This window comes from Zosterops lateralis (genome assembly GCF_965231275.1).
Source record: "Zosterops lateralis genome assembly, chromosome: 1".
Taxonomy (NCBI): Eukaryota; Metazoa; Chordata; class Aves; order Passeriformes; family Zosteropidae; genus Zosterops; species Zosterops lateralis.
Window position 1 is genome coordinate 120,819,249 of NC_139762.1, and position 21,585 is coordinate 120,840,833.

At 38.4% G+C, this 21,585-nt stretch overlaps 2 protein-coding genes across 5 annotated transcripts in view; both read right to left on the reverse strand.

Moving 5' to 3' along the window:
- Positions 1 to 2,536, reverse strand: part of STAU2 (staufen double-stranded RNA binding protein 2) — a 167,106-nt gene extending 164,570 nt beyond the window's left edge. For both annotated transcript variants that reach the window (XM_083861260.1, XM_083861259.1), the window contains exon 1: positions 2,426 to 2,536. The gene's annotated coding sequence lies outside the window, so the exon portion shown is untranslated. The remainder of the gene's footprint in view (positions 1 to 2,425) is intronic.
- A 2,530-nt stretch (positions 2,537 to 5,066) lies between these two features.
- UBE2W (ubiquitin conjugating enzyme E2 W) overlaps positions 5,067 to 21,585 on the reverse strand; it is a 42,150-nt gene continuing 25,631 nt past the window's right edge. Inside the window, exon 6 of one of the 3 annotated variants that reach the window (XM_083861308.1) lies at positions 5,067 to 5,131. In XM_083861308.1, coding sequence (XP_083717434.1) covers positions 5,082 to 5,131 — 50 coding nt within the window. In that variant the 3' untranslated portion in view covers positions 5,067 to 5,081. Of the gene's footprint in view, positions 5,132 to 11,159; positions 17,396 to 17,424; positions 20,899 to 21,585 lie in introns of those variants that run through there. The other 2 variants (XM_083861309.1, XM_083861307.1) reach the window with 2 other exon arrangements.

Genomic DNA, 21,585 nt, shown 5'->3' on the forward strand with positions numbered 1-21,585 from the left:
TTTCAAAGACTAACAAATCAATAGCCACGTATTTTGGGTAGATCAAAACAAACTGTCCAGATAGAGCATGACAGGTGCACCTTTCCTAATGGCTAGAGAGCCAGTCTTGGAATCAGAGGATCTGCTTCACTATGGCTTGTTGCCTAACCTTCCCAAGGTCATTTGTCACCACACTTCACAAATAAAACACATCGTATCCTATTCACTTCCCACATTCACACCAATGTAAACCAGAGTCAGAGTGAAGTTTACAAAGCTGTGGAGGAAAAATCAAACCTTTGCCCCCAAAGAAGAGGTAGATGGTGTTAAATGCTTATTTAAACTTAGTCCAGTCATTAAAATACCTCTGATCAGGTTCTTCGGCAAGTAAAATTAGAAAGTTTCTTTACAATCTAATATCTTAAATCAGAATTTAAGGTTAGTCAACTTTATTATTATTTTGATGTAATTCTTGGGGAACAAGGCTGAGCTGGCAAAAAGATACATAAAGACTTTGGCCTCCAGGCTGAGCAGCCTAAGCAAAACCCAAGCTGAAGAACATGGCTGAAAAGTTGTTCTGTAAAGAAAAGAAAATCTGAACTGTCCCTTCCCCTCGAAAACTACAAACAAGCAGGCAGCCTCAATCCTGTTCCTAGCTGGCAGCAATAGGAATCTTCGCAAAGACTGGCAGGAGCAGAAATCTCTGTCTCTCTCTCTGGGTTTTTCTAGGTCAAAACCAAGGTTCAGCAGCTGGAAATCAGTACTGAAAATCTTACACTGCTGTGACTTTCTAGAAAAAAAAGAAAGATTTCATTCAGAAATCTGTCAGCCTGGCACTGTTTATATAAGCAGCAATGTCACAACAAAGCCGATACAGAACCTCCTTGTAGTTGGCAAATGGCTTAAATGCACTAGTATTACTTCACTGGTGTGGACTGCTAACCTGGAATTACCACACAACCCAGGAACACCTTACTCCTGTGCAGCTGGATGCCATGGTAAGCATGAGATACAGCAATGTGTGCTCCCTGACAGGAGCACAGTCCAAGCACCCCGAGCCATGGCAGAACAAACAGCCTTCTCCTTGTGCCTTGCAACACTGAGGTTACTCACACACATCCCTCAGTACTGCTCAAGACAGCATTGCATGCAAAGAGAGGGGCTACAACAGCAGCACTTTATCTACTGTTTTGTACAGCATAAACTTTTTTTCTTAGTGCCACGGTAGTTGCACTGGGAGCATTCCAAACATGGCTTGAGAAGCTTACGTCTTAGTATTCACAGAAACAGCCTGCTGGCCGTAAGGCAACACCAGCCAGATACGCTTCAGGGAAATATTCTGCTTGGGTATCACTGACTTGTCAGGTGGGACCGTGAGCACTACAAGGCAAACAGCTTTATGCAGGATTCCCTCAGAGCTAAGCCCAGCCAGCCCACACTTCCCCAGGAGGGCATGGCTGTGACTTCCAGGCCTGGCCGCAGCCAAGATGAACTTTTTCCCACCAGACACCTGAACACTGGGAAAATGCCACCCATCCCACGAGCAGCCTGGACCAGGCAACTTTACAGCAGCGTCTCTCTGGGTCGGTCCCACCTCAACGTTGGCCCCCAACCCTGGTGCGGGGCCGAGCCGGTAACGGCTCCCGCTGCCCATGGCTGGAGGAGATGCCGACATCCATTTTGGGAGGGGGAGAGCCCGGCACCGATGGCAAAGTTCGGGGCCCTGTCCCAAGTTTGGGGGCACCACAAGAGGAGCACAGAGAGGGGGCAGAGTAACACACCCGCACAGGCGCCCGGCGGCCGAGCCGTGAGGTCCAGCCGGGTCTGGCCGGGCCAGCGGTGCCGGGCGCCCCTCGCCCCGCCGGCGGCAGGGCGGCCACTGCACACCCCCGGGACCCGCAGCGCCACAGGGCCGGGCGGGACACGGGACCAGGAGCGAGTTGGGGTGGCACAGAACTCCTTCCCGGGGAGGGAGCGGGGCAGGCAGGCCCGGCCGAGCTCGGCCCCGCCGCACGGCCCGGCCGCGGCCCGGCCCTGGCGCAGCCACCGCCGCGGGCAGCGGGACCCGTCTGCGGGAGCCGCGGGGGATCCAGAGGGGCTTCCCGCGGCCCGGGGCGGCGGCGCTGCCCACCTGTGTCCCCGCTCGCCCCCGGCGCCCCTCGGCGGGCGGGCGGGCGGGCGGCTGGCGGCGGCCCCGGGGCGATGGTGGGTCGGCGCCGCGCCCCCGCCCCAGAGGAGCGGAGCGGAGAGGAGAGGAGCAGAGCGGAGCGGGCCGGCGGCAGAGCCGTGGCGCAGCAGCGCCCGCACGGCCCCGGGGAGGCGGGGGACGCCGGGGGCCGGCGGAGCCCTCGCCCGGGAGCCACCGTGGCGGCGGGAGGAGCGGGGAGCCGGCACGGAGACTGGCACGTCGCGGCCGAAGCCGCCCCCTTCCCTCCCTCCCGGTTACCTGCTTCCCGGGGACACTTTGGAGACGCCTCCAACATCGGCAAACACTAAAGAGAACTGACCCCGCCGCCGCGGCGGCCGCCGCCGGCCCCAACCACTGCGCCCCCCCCGCCCTCCCGCCGGCGCCGCCGCCCCGCCCCGCCGCCCCCGCGCCGGGCCTCGCCCCCCGCGCCTCCCTCCGCCCCCCCGCCGCCGCCCCCGCCGCGCCCGCCGCCCCCGGAGCCTCCCCGAGCGCCGCCGGCGCCGCGCTCCCCCCGCGCCCGCCGCCAGAATGGCCCCGTCCGCGCCCGGCCCGGCCCGGCCCGGCCCGCAGCGCCCCCAGCGGCGGCGCCCGGCCCTGCGCCCTCCGCCCGCCCCCGGCCCCGGCGGGCCCGGCACCCGCGGTCACCTTCCCCCGCCGCGCCGGGGCCGAGACAGGCCTGCGACACAAGGCCTGGCCTCGGCACCGCGGAGGAAGGAGCCCCGGCCCGGAGAGAGCGGCGCGGGTGCGGGGCCGGCCCGTGAGCGCGGCTGAGATCGGCCTGGCGGGTGCGCGCTGCCCCCTCCCGGCCGCTCCCGCCGCCTGCACCGCTCCCTGTGCGCCCGGAGAGCAGCGGGCGGCGGGCCGGGAGACTTGAGGCGAGGAGAAAGAAAATAAGGGCTGGCAGAAATGCAGGGAGAAGGAGGCAGCCAGCACAGCACACCAGAGAAGAGGCTTGATTATCTTTCCCCTCTCTGGTGTTACTCGTGTCACTCCAGCTTGGACCACCAACTCTCCAACGTGCTTCCCCTCTCACCTTTCCCTCCGAGAGAGCTGTTTTCGGGGAAAGCTAAAAACTCATAGACATGGTTTATGTTAAAATTTTCTTCTGTCTAGAATTAGGGCAGATAACTGATGCGCTGCCTGGAGGAAGGTTGCAGGAAGGAGGGCCAGGGAGTGCAGCTGTGGAGATTCATCCATGGAGATTCCACGGAGCATCACTGGAACCTCCTCCTTCTTTCCGCAGGTGGACACAAACCCTCCTCTCCTTACACAGTGCCATGGCTCAGCTACACCAAGCCCTGGGATAAATTGCTGTTTCTGTGCCTTTGCCGCCGTAAAGATATTTATTTATCTTGTTGACATGTTTCAGGTTTGCACATCCCTTACAGAAGGTAGAACTAGACAGAAAAATTAAAAATAAAAAAGGCAGAAACAACAAAAAAACACTTATGTAAAATGGAGATTAAAGGCTAAAGTGTTTCTTTTTTTAAATTAAAAATTAATAGACGAATAAAAGGAGGAGAAATAAAAAAAAATTCTAACCATCTTTAGCATGAAAAAGATAACATTCAAATCTTTACCTCAAAGTAATCAAAAGTTTATTGTTCATTAATAAAAGATTTCTGAGTATAATCCACAGTCTAACTTACTTTGTAAAAATCTGTTTTCTTGATTGGCTCAAGTAAAATAAACCAAGAATTTTTAAGTCTATGCAAAAGCCAGGTATAAGCATCAGAACTTGAAGCAATCATCTGCCTAACTGATTTGCAAGACTGCAGTAACAAAATTCCTCAAGCTCAGAAAGAAAAACTAATTTTTTTGAAGGGGCAAAGATCTATATCTTTTTGCTACACAACTAAGTTTTAATAATAAGTATGAGAATTATAACATTAATCATAGCAAATGTAATTTTTTAAAAAAACAAAAAGATATGTCAGGATCAGAATGAATCTAGTTTGTATTGCCTGCAGTATCTGCTATTATATGAGTTGGGTTGGTTTTTTTTTTAATTATTACTTGATACCAAAAGGACTATCAGTACTGAGGAAAAAAAAATTTAAAAAAAAGTAGCCTGTCAGGATTCCTAAGCATGGTGGAGGAACATTCTAAAAGCACAGACCCCAGGTGAATTTTGGTAGTAAGCTTGCATATTGTAGATAATTTACACACCAAATACACATCATGACACCTAGTGGCAGAGCTGCACTGTGAGTATCTAAGTGATGGCAAGATTTTATTCATACTAACAGAACACTAATATGACATTTACAACTTGTTTAAACACATGTTGGGAACTCAGCATTTGCTGTGAGAGTTTTATACATACCCTGTATTCAGCAGTGGTATAATCCTCCCCTTCTCATTCCTCCATTGTTTTGTTTTCTGATTCTGAGATTCCTTACCCCTTAATTTAATTTAAGAACTGAGAACAGAAATACACAGTATAATACAATTTCTTTTGTAGTCTTCTGATACAATGTAGCAATTGATAATAATGCAAGTACTTTTCATTAGGCTACTACAAAGTTTTCCATGGGTCAAGTTCATTCAGATGCTGAATCATGATGGTGCTATCCATAGAAAGTGTGGGGGGTTTTTTGGATTTTTTTCTTGTTTTTTTTTTTTTTCTTCATAATTTTATGTCATGTCATTTGTGCTTTACTTATTATTAGTAGTTTGAAGAACAATTCAACAACAGTGTAGCACATACTTAGCATTGGTGCATCCAATTGCACACATCCAGATTACGAGGGGTATTTTGTGAACTTTCTGTAATAGATAGATGTAATTCCAACAAGCCTCTAAAATCTCCAATCTGTGCTATTATTTCAACACCTAATATTTTTATAGCATTGCTATTATTAAACAGCTAAAACCTTAATTTAAAAACATATCTTGAGACACATGTATCAACTCAGAAGTCTTGCATCTTGATATATATTTTGTGGTGCAAACGGAATGTAGCTGGAAGAAAATGGAATACAAAAGAGCAGATTTTATCCCAAAACTTACCATATGTATATATACATATTTTATAAAGCAAAAGTTAATATATTTTATAATAATTTTAAGTCCATGTGTGTATTTTTCTTTTTTAATGTTTCCTATATGACTAGAGTTTTACATATATGAACAACTATATTGTATTAACTAGTCACTTCTTTAGATTTACTGCACCCTTATGCTTCAGGGTGTTTTTCCTGCTGCTGCTGAGATACGGGATAAAGGCTGGTCAGTATCTCCAGTAAAAGCAGTTTAATACAACCTAAAAATTTCTTAGGTTTTGAAAACAAGATGCATAGTTTGTATATACTCTTTCACTCCACCCCATTATTAAATAACAAGAGTGTCATGACTTGCCCAACAATCCAGTTTCAGTATGCAAGTTGTTAATAGGAGTGATTAATTCAGTAGGCAGTTTGAAAATAACAAAAAACCACATTAATGCCTAAATGCATGCATAAATATCTAAGTGGGGAAAAGGATAGAGTTATTCTATTTGGTCTGTACAGGTGCAGGACACTTGAAGATACTTGGCCTTGTTATTTTTAACCTCAGATTCAGAAAAAAATAAATCAGCACTTTCACACTGATTTGCAAAAAATCATAATATTCTAATTTTTACTAATACATTTTATTGTAAGAAGTGTAGTTTTAAAAGAAATCATCAAGAAATGAGTTCTCACCCCTCGATACACTTCGGTGTAACCAACCAAACCAAACAAAAAAATCCCCAAAGAAAATGCCCAATGATGTAGTCAAAAAGTAAGAGATTTGCAGAACTGATTGGAAAGGAGTTCTGAAGGTCTGCTCCACCACCCTCCCTCCCTCCTCAAAACAGGACCAACTTTAAAGCTGGATCTGACTTTTGAGCTAGGAGGTTGCTTGCTTTCCTTTTGAAAATTTCCATGACATTTTACAGCCTTTTCCAGAATTCTGTTTCAGTTTTATAAAGTTTCTTTGCAGCTGTACTATTTATTTATTAAAGAACTTGGATGGTATTTGATACTAAATTTGAAAGCATAATGAAGCTAATAGAGTGCTCATAAAATACCAATAAAAAGTGAATAATGCCTTATTTGCATTAGTCAGTCATTCAACTGAATAAAAGCTTCTAATAGCTTAGTAGCAGAAGAATGGGTCACTTAATTTTTTAATAATATTTTTCCAATCATTAAAAGCAAAACCCAGAAGTTTGGGATTATACTTGATTAAAACCCAGTATTATTAATGAGCCTAACTCTAGTCCAACCACTGCTCTCCCCAATTACAGGTGCAGAACTGTGACTATAAAAGCAGATTTTTAACTACAATGCATGACAGACAAATGACTAAACCAATCTAACACTAGGTAGTACATGGAATGAGAGGCATGAACAAACCAAGACAAAGCAAACTACAAGTAAATACTGAGAAGAGTTTTCTCAGCTAATGGAAAGCATTTACTCTTTATGCTCCAATGAGGACTCATAAGCAATGAATTTTAACAACTCTTGCTTACATACTGTCTTTGATGATTCATGTCTAAAATGTGAGTTCCCTAAACCAGGTGAATCACACAATCACTTCAAGAATCTAAATTAAGTGAACTAGAACTTGCACTTCTCAGCATATATTGAATTCCATCATTGTTGGTACAAGGACATTGAGAAACCTCTAGGTCCTCATCTCCTTTAACAAGTATAATTTTTTTAGAACACAAAGTGAACCCAACCAAAAAGATGTGCTGATTTTGCAATTACCAGCCTTCATCTAGGTCTCCTGTCATTAAGGTATCAATGCTGTTTCTTTATTAATTGACCCACTGCCTCAAATTTAGGTCGCTTTGCTGGTAGCATTGTATTTCCCAGCAATCACTTGCTGCCATTGCTTTCATACATCAGTGCTGGGAATAGTAAAGCCATGTGTAAATAAATGCTTTACCCTTCAAATAATGCTAGTGAAAGTTTAAAATTATACTGGCAAATTACTTTAAGTAAGTATTAGAAGTTGTACTGCACATTCAGAAAACTTCACTCATTATCATAATTCATGTATCCAAAACTGCACAAAAGATAGCCACAAGTCCCTAGTTTTAATTTGCACATTTAATTTGTGACCGCTATTTCCATAATTTTCCATTTATTTTTGGCACAAAGTAATGTAAAAGCTTTCCGTACAGCCATCTCACCTTCTTACAACTACAGAAAATGTGATGTTGCACATTTATGCCTATCTAGTTAATATGTATAGTTACTGCATAAACTTTGTGTATGTATATGCACAGATACTTCATACAAGTTCATCACCTATTATGAAAATGGAAACTTCTCAAATGCCCTATGTATTTTCCAGATTTAAAAACAAAGCAAAATAAAACAAAACCACCCAACAAAATCCCGTTGTCCTGGCACAGTTCAGACATAATGGCAAACTGATGATTTGGTGACGGAGGATAAGGTGGGATGGTTTTATCATATATCATTAATGGGAGAATGTTGCACTGACTGCTCATTTAAAAAAAAAAAAAATTACAAAGTTAGAACTGCTACAAATCTGTCTACTGTACTACACCTCCATATAGCAAGAGAATTTAGTCCAGCTATTTTTATCACTTTATGTACATGACAATGTTTGTGCCTCATTACAGCCAGTATTTATAATTTTGTCATCAGACTCAAAAAATCTTTACTAAGAGGGGGGGGGTCCTAATTTTGGCAAGACTGTAAACTGATGTGAAGCCAAACAACTTTAACCAGCTTCATCTAGTATTGATATGATTTGTCTCACTCAAATACATTGTTATACTATTTGTTCATTGCCCTCCTCTGAGAAAGTCACAGCATTTGTTGCCATAACATGCCTAATACACAGCAAACTTCTTGTATTTTGTAGGTGTAACTGAGAACTTCAATTACATTTGAGGTAGGTGTAACATGTATGGAGTCTGTATTTTCAGCTAATGTAATGCCTGCTTCTTACTCAATTACACTCCACCTGTTTTGAAGCTGTGTTTTGTTACAGTCCCTAGAAGTAACAGGAATCTTGTTGCTCTAAGAGCTGTCACTTAAAAAATTGGGCAAACTGAGAATGAAGCTTGTGTGTGCTGGCAAGAGATAGTACTAACAGCAGATTAGAAGCATTGGTAATCTTCTAAAAATAAACATCATTTGAGTGACAATACTGCCAGTTGCCCTTGCTTTTAGTGTTTCCATTAATGAGATTCCATACTTAGAAGCACATGTAGGCAATGCTTTATTACTGTTCCTATTGACCACGATAAGCCTTTTATGTTGTGTACTGAGTCATGTTTCCAGTACTGGTAACTTCTGAACATTTCTTTTTCTGGGGCTTGGAGAGGGGGAACCCTTTTTTCTGTATGAATGCTGGGTACAGACAATTTCTCTTTACTGCTCTTGCAGTCTGGCTGCACACAAGTCTAAGGCAGTCCTTCTTCCAAGAGGATAATAAGGATAATAATTTAAGAAATTACTGGTTTAATACAGGTGTAATTTACTGTATAAATCCTTAAGGGTTTTTTGTTGGTTTGTTTGTTTTTGTGGGGGGTTTTCCATATTTTTTTTTTTTTACTTCTACAAAATGGTAGAAATACAGGTCCTTTTCAACTTGTTGCAGAATTGTTCCACTGTCCTGCAATATAAGGTAGTTAGCAGTGTACCTTAACAGAGATGGATGAGAAGCAAATGAACTATGTAGAATAGGAAGTATCTTTCTACTAGTTGAATTCTTTGGACTAGTTGTGTCCTTTGATTTCTGTATCTGTGTCAGGTAAATTTAATGTCAGTACAAGAATGTGTTTAAAAAAAAGAAAAACAAAGTCAGCAGCAAAAAAATCCCCTTAGATTTAAAAATCTAAATTTGAAAGGAGTATTTTGTAAGAATTTGTAAGTTTTAACATCCAGACAAAAGCTGGCAATTTCTCACTTCCTTTTATCAACATTTTTAATGTAGTACTTTCGCTTTAAAAAAATCCATAAAGAACGAAAATGTAAATGTTGATGGAATCTTGCTCTTTTAAATGAAACGCTGCAATTAATAAGGTGTTTGATACTATATAAAGTAAGGTAAAACATATAAAGACTGATATACACTAAAATAAACTCAATTAATGCACGGCCAAAGCAAGATTAGTACAAACATTTAGTATGTACCTACACATGTAACTACCACTGAGACCAAACCCAAGAAATAAACTCTATGACAGAAGCATTCTAGTGCAAACCATGCAGGAGGATTCCTTTCCAGAGGCCAAATTCTGCCATTTGCCTCTTTGCAAATATAAGAAAGAAAGAATTAAGTAAATGCTTTACCATGTGACAAACTCTCAATAGTGACAGGACCCGTTTTTCAAAATCAAGCACCAGTACATTAATAGTTGCCTTGAAATACACAAAAAACCACCTTACCATAAAACAGTATGGAATCACCTTATGCAGAGATCACCACAAATTTTCTAATCAGATCTTTGGTTTACTCCAAAGAAAACCTTGAGACCTTAAACTTGGTGAGCAGGGATGCTCCAGACTGAGCTGACTGGCACAAGACAATTCTTGTTATACTTACCCAGATACATCCAATACTGAATAAAAAGTTCAGATGGATTTATATTTCAAAAGTCAATCTGGAAGACTTAAGCTTTACTATATTGCATGCTACAGTTACCAATGTAAGAAAACTTGCCTTTTGGATGAAATAACAATTTATACCAATATCCAAATGGTAAGCCTTTATAATGTTCACTTTCAAAGTGTTGCACAGAAATTACTCCTCCATGTTACAAAGTACCTGATGGGCAACATACAGAAGTAGATGATGTATTTAACTGAGTGTAACAACAATCCAGAGAAGCTTTTAGGGAAAAGTTACAGGCTTTTCTACAGAGCATTACCCAATAGTACCTAAGATATCAGTATGACATAAGTAGTGCCTAGTTATGATTTAGTCTATCCCTACAGACTAAAGAAAGGAAGCTAACAGAAGAAATGTTCAGAATTACAAAACACACAGCAAACTATTGTATCCAGTCTATTTTCCACTCGCAAGCCTTCAAAATCTTGTCAGGTACAGTATGAAATCTACTTCACTGTTTATTAGGGTTTCTGGTAAAACTATTGCAAAGCCAAAAGAAACTTATTACCTCAGTTTATGGAGAGAGCTACCTATTCTCTTTTCCTTAATAAAGCACATTTCAACAAACTGCTACTGGTTGCCATACAGGACCTTGATTCTTCAGTGGCATCATGACCATAGTTGAACTGCATTTGCCCTTTTGCAGTTTTGAAGAACTTTGTAATGTAAGAATTATAGATTGGTGCAATTACTGATGTCCTCTTAAAAAAAAAAAAAAAAAAAAAAAAAAAAAAAAAAAAAAACCCAAACAAACAAACAAACAAACAAAAAAAAACCCCACTAAAACAAAACCAACCAAAAAACCAAACCCAAAACCACAGAAACCCAAACCACCATGCCACCAGACACTGATTTTTAGAGAATCTTCAGGATGCTATCAAACTTCAAACTTTAAGAACTGACTGTTCTCCCTCCCACCCTATCTCCATGTGGTATCCTCATTTTGTTGGTCACAATGAGTTTGAAGAAGCATTTGGAAAGCCATTCCCAATTCAGGACTGTCTGTATTATTATTATTATTTAAGGAACATGAAGTCACCTGTTACTCCAGCACAACACTTAAGACAGTAGTTACTGCTTGGGACAGATGACAACACACAGATACCTAAGAGATTAAAAGAGTTAAAGTCCAAAACCAGGTGTGATACAGAGGATACCAGTGAAGGATGATGCCCCCAATTTCTCCCCTCACATCAAGCCCTACAAATTTAAAACCTTACGCAAATCAAGACTTTAGGCTTGATATACTCTAAGTCATCTAGAGATTTGATGACTTATCTTTGTCACTTATTTACTTAGTTATATATACATTCTATACTGCATCTTCCAGAGTTCTGATCTTCAATAAATCGTCTACACCAAGTAAATAAAATGTACTTTATTCTGTGCATGTGAAACATAGCTAACAATGTTTTCTGCAGACATATGGACAGTTTAGAGAATGAGAGACTCAAGAGCTATTCACACTTCATCACCAGTCAGAGTAACAGCTGTCACACACTCTTCACTGACCCAGTACAAACAAATACAGATCAAACCCACCAGGTTTCACCCATTCCTTGAACAAGACCTTCAGAGGAAGGGATGAGGTGGCAACCAGCGTAGTTTTGTCTTGAAAACCTCCTACCAGAGTGCAAGAGCCCTGTTCTTGAAGTATACAATAGACAAATGAAACCTCTGAGACTTGGGACACATGTTTTCTGTGTTAGATGACTGTAAACACATGTGGCTTTTTATCTAATCTCAAGAACATTTGATTTGTAACATTATTGCCTTCCTTCTGGAAAATAACTGGCATTTTCTGAACAGTTCCACTGCATCTGTAACTGTAATTGATTGAAGTTTGACAACATTGATCTGATAAAAAGTTAACTAAAAATATCCTCACAAAACAATGACTACAGGCTTGCTACATTAAAAAAAAAAAAAAAAAAAAAAAAAAAAAAAAAAAAAAAAAAAAAAAAAGGAAAAAAAACAAACAAACCTTTAAAAACCCACACAGAAAAATACCCACCAAAACCCAACATGTCCCTGAGCGCTAAAACTCAAGGCATCTAAACGGAGATGTAACAGACCACTTCAAGGTTTTGGAACAACTTCAGATTTTTTTTTTTACTGGAAAACAGTTTAAAAAGATAGGAGAGTCCCTATCATTTTACAGGCAGCCCAGACCTCCAGCTCTCAAGCATGTCATAGCACATAACTCAGTGTTTGCGTAACACAAGGCTGCTAATATTTTTCGTTATGCAGAGAGTTGTAAAGATACAAATCATGTTTTAGCCCCCACGATCCAAACCACACCTACACAAAGCTTTCTATTTCTTGCACTAGCTCTTAAACTATTGCTTATGCAGCAAGCTAATCTAATTTGCTAATTGAGTAGACAGATTTTCATCTTTTCTTAAGTCAGTTTCCTACTGGTTCACCATGTTAAATCATCTCAGTGCAGACGCAAGAATAAAGTTAGATGCAAGGTAGGAATGTAAATCAGACTAGAAAGGAAGGATATAAATTCCTCTTTCTCTGGTAATAGCAGAAACCATGCTTGATTTTATCTTTAAGGATTAAATGCCCCGGAGAACTGCATTAGCAGCATCCAGATAACATTGTAGTCAATGATTTCTCTTCCCAGTCTCTGGGAAGAGAAAGGGCCCAGAATGTTCATCTGAACAGATTCAATCTTGACCTACTTGGCACAAAGCACTTTGAAGGGCTTGAAGAACACAGGTTCCCCAGCTGATGAAGGCAGGACAAAAGTTTTAAGGTCTTATCATGGAGATTTTAAATAACAAAAAACAGGCCAGCATGAGGGAAGAACTGTGGTCAGCGTTACAGGATTTCAGATTGTAACATCTTTCTTTGAGGCCATCATTATGGTTTTCAGTTCTTCACTGGATTCCTATTCAGAAGAGTCTCTTGTAAGCTGCTCCTTCACCAGCAGAAGTCAAGAGAAAAACATCACTTCAAAAGACAAAGTTGCACTGCACATAGCATGTATGTAAAGTAGAAGGAGTTAAATACAATCTAACCTACAACACTGAATCACACATTAAAGCTCCTATGAAGTATTATATTAGAAACTATGGACACAGGCTTATAAATTCAATCTCTAGATTTATATACACTGCACAGTCAATTGATTTTGCATTTTATTTTTGGTTTTTAAATACAAAATAATTATCTGAATGAAATCTATATAGTTCTGCCTACATACTTCAGGACAGAAATTACTTTGGAACTACAAAGTTACTGAAATACTTATTTTGTAATAAAAAAAAAATCACTTTATGTAGCTCCAAAGAGAATTTGCTACATTGAATTAGCTGAAAGAAATTCCTTTAACAGCATTTTAAGAAGTACATAAAATCTGCAAGAAATGGAGAGTGAACAGATCTTCTGCACTGATATTATCAGTAAAATGAAATAAAACCAGAGACTAATTATTTTCAAATTTCTATTTCTGAATTATATTTTATAGTAAAAGGAGGCTCATGATATTTCTACTCTTCCAATTTTATAAAGGTATTTTAAAGCCAGGAGGTTTGGAAATTTAGTATTAGTCCTAGAAACAACAGGTTAACAAGTACCTGGCACATGAACCAAATATAGTCTCTCTTCCCATGCTGCTGTGTGACTGCAGCTGAAGATGGACTATCACTAGGACAGCTTAATTCCTTTCACTCATTTCAACACTCAACTATTCACATACCACTGTGTATTAGAGCAAATCCAAACTGGACTGTGTGATACGGATTTAAAGTAACTAGTTTTTTTAAAAAATAATTTAAACCTATTCTTTAGAATGATCAGGATTTGTGAGCATGCAAACACAACATAATGCTCAATTGTTCTACCAGAGGAGGCAAAAACTGACTGACTTCCTCCAAACCTTAAAACTCTATAGCTGCATTTTTTCAAATGTTTTAATTTAATTAAGATTTACTTAGGGTTTTCCTCCCTCTCTTTTTAAAACATTATTAATTACTGACCTGGAAACTTTATGGTCTCCTTAAACCATACTTTTAAATACAGACTCTTTAAACCATACTTTTAAATACAGTTCACATCTTAGGCTTTTGTCAGACTTCCAAAAAAAAGGCAGTAAATAAAAAAAATCAAACATTTAGAATAATCTTCACAATAGAAAAGATATGAATTTTTAAAACTTAATATTTTATAAAAATACATATTTCGGGTATGCAGTGCCTTGTCTTTTACAAAGCAGAAGACATCTCTTGGAAAAAAACATTGTACAAAACTCAAAGCAGTTATTGGTATGAGGCAGAGATTTGATTAAGCAGTCCCCATGAATGCTGACAAAATAATAGAAACTCTTCCAACCACCGCAGGCAAAAAAGAATCCTGCATCTCAAACTTCTCATTAACTATCTTAAGTGCTTGTAAAATGGCAAAAAAAACCCCAAACAACAACCAAACCCATGATAAAGAACTATTTGCTCATCTGTGAGAAATGAAAGCATTACATCTTAGTGATTTTTTTTTTAAATTAATTCTTTCAACTGTTACAACAGATATCCTCTGGAGAATGAGGAAACACCTATTATGCAAATTCCTCCTCTGGTACGCATCACAACATTTTAAAATCACTGGCAGCTTTGTCTTAAGAGTGGCTGAATGTAAGGAACTGTGCTTCTGCACTCCACCATGAAAAGGTCCACACGTATTTCCATTCAAGGGTAGTAATCTATTTTAAAACAAGAATTTATTGTGTTATAGTATAAAGACACTAAACACAAAACAAAGTGTTCAACAACATGAATATTGACACAAAATAAAAGCAAGATACTTTCAAGCCAATTCTGTAACCATTCCATGTGAGAAATTCCAAGTGAAAGAAAGTTACATACACAGGGTCATCCCTGGGAAAGGATGGCACCATCTCCATCTAATTCAAGCCCTTTTTCAGGACATCATAGCATTGTCAGAATAGTTGCATTATTTTGAGGGCTTGAGTGGTACATAAGTTTTGTCTTGGCCCTCTCTATATAGGGCCATAGATCTACAAGAGAACCAATGAGGCATTTCTACTGTAAACTGTAAGACCTGAGGTACATTCTCTTCTAATCTACCTTGCATTTTCTTGATCTAAGTATATTGTAGGGGGTGGAGATTTATTAAAGAGCAGCATAAATTTGGTTATTTAACTTCACTATAGTCCATGTGATAGCACAGGTCAATAAAATGTATAATGCTTTGCACTACAAAACCCATCTTCAACAAAACACATATGGTATGTAATAAAGCTTCTCTGAAACCATGTATTGTACTTTCCCAAGCCACTACATGAAAAGATAACTGAATCTGAGATGTACATAAGCCATTTCTTCAGACATTACTTGGTCACATTAAGGTCTCTTTCCTATGGACTATTTTGATAGGATCCATTATGTGAACCATTCATACACTAATTTCTCAATTGTTTCAATTAATACAGAGCAGTAAAAAAGACTATACAGATTAAGTATCAGATTACTGCTCTTTCATATGAACCATTTCCAAAAATAACGAGTTTGATGATCTCACACAATAAAATTTTGCTAAACAGAAAGTTTAGAGCATAAGTATTTCTTTTGTTTAAAATTACTCTCTTTTTTGCCTCTTAAAAGAAAATTAATTTTATGTTTCCAAGGCTCATTGTGAAAATATATACACACATCAAATTTGTATCCAAAGCTAGATTTTACCACTGAGTTTTAAAGGCCAAGAGATATTCTCAGTACAGCAGGAAAAAAAAAAAAAAAAAAAAAAAAAAGCAGTTCCTGAAGTATATTGTAGCCTCACTTCACTACCAGTATCTACAGTTCTGATGCTGTACAAAATACTTCTCTGAAGCAAATCCATCTAAACTCTATCCACCCTGAGTTAAGCATCTATACATTTTTTAAAGTGTTTTAAACAATAGGTAACAGAGAAGTATGTACAAGGCTATAAAACATCAGTTATCATACAGCAGATTAAAAAAAAAAAATCAGTCTTTTCAGCCAATTTTCTGATTTTATTGTAGTTACTCATTGTGGATTTGGTTTAGGGATTTTTTTTTTGCTTTTGTTTTTACATCAAACTATTACTTGATTTAGACATTCATGCATTAATTGCTTGAGTTTATTTTTTTTTTGAGTGCAACAGTAAGGCAACAGTAAAAAAAATCATAGAAATTTTGCATATGTGTAAAGGTATTTAGTTTATAAAAGTGCTTCCTAAAAAGACAACCTAATTGCAGTATCAAAATATTACAGAGTGCTGAGAACAACTATCATTTCAATAAATGTTGCTCCACAGAAAAATGTCTGATTTTAGGCTTTTCTCCCTTCTTTTGGTGAAGAAAAGCCTGAAAAAATTGGCATGGCTACGTGGGACAAGCAAGTTAAGAAAATATACTTTAGTCTAAACTTAAATAAGAAGGTCCACACTTTTTTGTGAAAACTTTAAGCCTCTGTCAAAAATGTATTTTTTTTTCTTTTTATAATACAGGATTAAAAGACAAGATGATGTTTACAAGATAAAGAAATAATTTACATGAAAATATCTTCTGACAAAGCTTTTCAATCAAAATATTGTTTTGTAACATTCAAACATGACATACAACACAAAAGAAACAGTGAATGCAAACAAAAAATGTTATATGGATTGCTTTCGAACACATAAATAAATGAAATATTGGTGTAGGCAGTAGGGCTCATGCTGATGGCTAGCAGGAAATAACAGTGTGCAATCTATTTGGAAAAAGCTCTAAAGTACAAATTACAAGCCCAATTACGGACTGCAGCAAGTTCAGTTATATCACTGCCATCCTCTATCTCCAAAATAAATTCATGTTTAAATCACTCATACCCTAAATTACTCATACCTTTGCTTCAGAGATATGAATAACTATATACAAAAAGTAGTTTTATTTCACCATAGGGATAACATTGTACCTCTCTGCCAATGTCACTTGAAAAACCGCCCATGTCAAAACAATTTGACAGCAGATAAACAATTTAATAAATAAGTAACGATCTTATTACAGTCCTTCAGCTAGGCATGTTAACTTATGCTGCTAGTTTTGTGGTCACAGTGCATAGAATCCAAATATAAAAGAATGGGCTGGATTTAAGGTAATTGTCAATCCCTTGCTTATAATCCAAATATATCCAAAACTTTCATAAACTCTGTCATGCGTAAATCTTTTTTGTGGCAGGAGCAAAACCTTTCCCTGGTACAATGTCCATTGCCGGCAATGGATGCACCAAAACCGCCAAGGAGCTCAGTGTTATTGCACAATATATGAAGACCTGGAATTCTTCCAAAAGCTTAAAATAAAAAAAAAAATGGAATTATTCTGACATTTCTGGACACCTGCATTAATACTGTATGACTAATAAAAGCATGTCAGTTGCATGGACTGAACCAGCGATCAACATGCGCCCAGAATGCACACTAGTAAAAATGCAGTCAAAGGAAGTAGTCTTCATTGCCTATAGGTCACTTCCAGTCAAAGGTTAAAGTTCAAAGACTGAATGATCAAAGTGCTCATTTTCTCAGTAGGACTATCTTCTGCTACGAGGATCACAAAATGGTGGCATCAACATGTGTCATCTTTAAAATAAAAGAAGAGCATTTATGGAAAACATATAAGCAATTCTAATTCCAAATTAGCAAGGTGCGATAGGCAGAAACAATTCCTAGCAGACAATAACATGCAGAGGAAACACCCTGATCGAGTAATTCTGTTGTTTTGTTCAATAAAGACTGGGGAGAAAAAAGTATCAAAAATTAAAATTCCAAAATACACATACACCCCCAAAGAGATTAGCATTAGCAAACACTCCATTAAAACAACAATCATTTCCATACTTTATATGTAGAAAGCCACTTGCCAGGAAAATGAAATATCAAATATGCTTAACGTTTTGCACTACTGAAGTACAGCAGATCCACAAGAGTTATCAAATTAAGACATCCTTTTATAAGGAATATATTAAGAGATAAGACCTGGCAGAGTGAGCTGCTTCTGATGCATTCTCAACCCTTCATACATTTATGTGTTTGTAGCTATATATACACACAATCTATACATATATGTATATTAATTTATTTATCAAGATTCAACACAAAACAATAGCTGACAGATTTATGCAAAAAAGAATAGGCTATTACTATAATCCTAAAATCTTAAACCTGAAAGTAAATTACATACACTAAATTTTAGATGTTGTGATTAGACAGAACACACTATAAAAATGCATGTTCTATGCCTATCTTGTCTGCATTATGCTCCATATTAATGATCTCCCTTTTAAACATTCTCCTTCACACATCAACCTGCAGTATATTTGCACCTGCTAGCAGTAAATACTGAGTTGTTAACAGAAAGCAAACTTACTGTCTGCCTGATTATTTTTGAAGAACCTACTTGTTAACCTCCCACACTTAAAAAATGTACCCTCATAAACATTCTACATTCTCATGGGAAAATACTATATCAAAGCTATTACTTGTAAAATAACTCTTGAATTTTTTAGTAGGCTAGTGTACATGTAAAAGAAAAAGACAAGGATGCAAAAGAGAGAGAAGGGATAGTTAAATGGTATACTAAAACTTTAGGCCAAATATCAGAGAAAATACATTCCACTTAAGAAAAAACCAAAACCCAACCAACCTCCAAACCCAAAGGCAGCAAGGAAGTGCTGGTTGAAAACAAACACCATTGCCTTTCCCTTCCTCTCTGCCCCCCTCCACCACCACCCCATTAAAAAAAATCTCCCTCCTGAGAACAACAAAGGAAGTCAACAGCTTTATGAAACCAGTTTCAGTTTGGATGTCCAAGTAAACCATATCTGGAGGATCCTCCTCTGCCTTTAACACAACATGAGCAACTCTCAGGTTGAAATTCAGCAGGAAAGTCAATGTACAGTTGAAACAGACATTGGGTAGGGCAGACAATCAGGGCTCGTGAGGATATAATTTTGTAGCAAACAAAGGCCCATAACTCTGTTTGTGGAATAAGCTGCTGTGTTGGGGCAAGGATGATATGACAGATTAAAAACTCTGTATTAAGTTCAATGCAGACACATATTTACATGTCAGAGTATTTCTCAAAATGCCACTTTATCACTCTGTGCTCATCTGGGTTTGCTTTACATCAGCTCCCAATCATGGACTATTTTACTTCCAGGTAAATAAATTCCAGGCACATACTAAAAAAAATATTTTTCCTTCAATGCATGTATTAATATATATGACAGACTTCTTCTCATCTCTTTAAAACATAGAGCTAAAGAGTCACATTAAAGCTAAACGAGTCCAAAGGGCAGCTGAGAGCAGAAGTGGCAGAACCACTCTGCACCTCTCTCCACAGGTTGTGGAGTATTAGCACTGGCATTTAATTTCTCACAGCAGTTACCCTTGGACAGCTGGTTTTCTTTCCTGGGTGGGATTGTTTTTTCTTTCCTCACTTATCCAGCCAAATGTGTTTAAAACACAAGATTAGATACATGACACTTCACAGTTGAAGCATTAGCAGAAAATAAACATGATAGAAGCATCTTTTAACACTTCCCATTTTACTGTAACATCTCATTTCTTTATACCTGGTTAGAAAACACTGACAATTTAACGACCATGCCTTGGCAGACTTTTCTATGTCCACATAGGAGAAAGAAAATTAACTGAGAAAAGAAGTAAATGACACATGCAAAAAACTGGACGAGAAAACACTCTTATCATTTATGACATTTTTGTCCAGTGGACATCAGGAATATTTTAATTTTTCATGTAAGAATTTAAGGTGGTGAGGAGCCCAAAAAATTTGTAATCAAGATAGTGTGACTTATTTTGAACTTAACATGAACTGATTTTCTTTCTCTAGCCTCAGTTTGGTTTTCATGTTGCTCTTAACTTGAGGAGGGGTAAGGTTTTCTGACTTCCAGAAAAAAACACTGCATAGTTACTTCATAATAACTAAAATACCCATTCAATTACAGTTTTGAACCATAATAATGCAGCAAACTTCAGAATCAGTAAACTCAGATTTCTTTTCATACTAAGTTTCTGTTTTGCTTGTTTAACACAATTTGAATTTCATGAATAAGAAATAGAAGTAATATCTGCAGACTGCTCTCCTTTTATAGATTTCTATTCTAAATCAAAATGAGACTAGTGCAAATTAAAAGTAGACAGAAGGTATTTTAATCACAAGATAAAGCCAATAAATGAAACTTTACCTGTTTCTCTTTAAAAATAATTAGCAAGTGAAAATAGAAAGTTAACAAAAGCTCTCCCAAAACTGAAAGCCATTTAAGAGAAACCAAAACTAGGAATGGAGAAGCATCAAACACATCACAAGAGCATGAAAACAGAAAGAGAAAAGAAAGCGACAGCTGAATAATCTGCTGAGGATGAAAAACCTGTCCTTGTGTGCAATATGATTATTATTCTTGGAGTCAACTTTAAAAACAACCACGTGATGGTCCCAAGTTTCTTAGTTATACCTTAATCTCATGACATACAGTACTTCTCTTACTATACCTGAGGCCACCTTGTTTTGGAGTTACTATTACTGTATTATGATAAACAGTTTCATTCTGTTACATTACCATATGTCAAAACTCCATAGGTCTCAGCAAGTATTATGAAACTATCAAGTTTTTCTTGTTAGGCCATCCATGGGCTTTTAAGAATCTTAAGAATTTTAGGGGTGAAGACTTTAGAATTTGCCTCTCCAATCATGAACTCTCACTGCCTCAAAATATTTGCTCTAGTTTCATTTCAAGGACAGAATATATCCTGGAGAGGGGAGGCCATGAAAAACAGAGGATGTCGGATGGTGGAACTTTCAGCAAGAGGCAGTGATGGAATCAACTGTTGTGCACAACACTAGCATACAGTATTACTGCTCTGACATATCCCTTCCCAAAGTACTTGTGCTTTCAATAACTACTGTTTGCTCAGAATTTTCCTAGGGAAAGCATTGCTAACAAGAGAGGAGAGAAACAAAGCATGGCCCATCTCTAGTCTCTTCTTCTCTCTTTCCTCACCAATGGAGTGGATAAGACAAGCACATACAGCCAACTGCAGCTCTGGGTGGAGGATGACAAATGCTGAGGCAGAAGAAAGAAACCACACAATATAAAGGCAAAACACAGAAAATGGGGAAAGAAAAGAAGTGCAAAAGCAAAGCAAATCCCAAACCAAAACCAAAGAAAAAAACCCCAACACAACACTAGCACTGCAGACACTAGCAGCTTTAATATGTTTTTTTCTTCTTTATTGTGTCCATGGAGAATCTTATTACTATATTATTGACTATTAGTTTTTAGGAGCCTTTAAAGTCAGTCAACTGTCCCATACTGGAAATTCTGATTAAGAGCGGAAGTCTATCAAAACACATAGCTGTTTACAAATATATAGGTATTTTTTTCAACAACACAAAAGTTTTTAAAGCATTAATAACAAAAAAAAAAAAAAAAAAAAAAAAGAAAAAAGATGTTTAGAGCAAAAAATTTCATCATGGACTTTCCCCAGTCCAAAACTTAAAACCTGTCATGGACTGAAACATTTGGCAAGAATTTTCATTCAAAATCAATCCTACAATTTAAAATGTTTAAATTTCCCCCAGGGATTATTCAAATGTGATATAGAAAAAAAAAAAAAAAATCACAGCAGAGTATCTCAGAAACAGGACTTAAATAACATTTTGAATTGGAAAAAAATAGTTTAATGCTTTGAACACATTTATCCTACTTTCCTACAATTTAATTACCTTCAGCCTGGAAAGAAATTAAAAG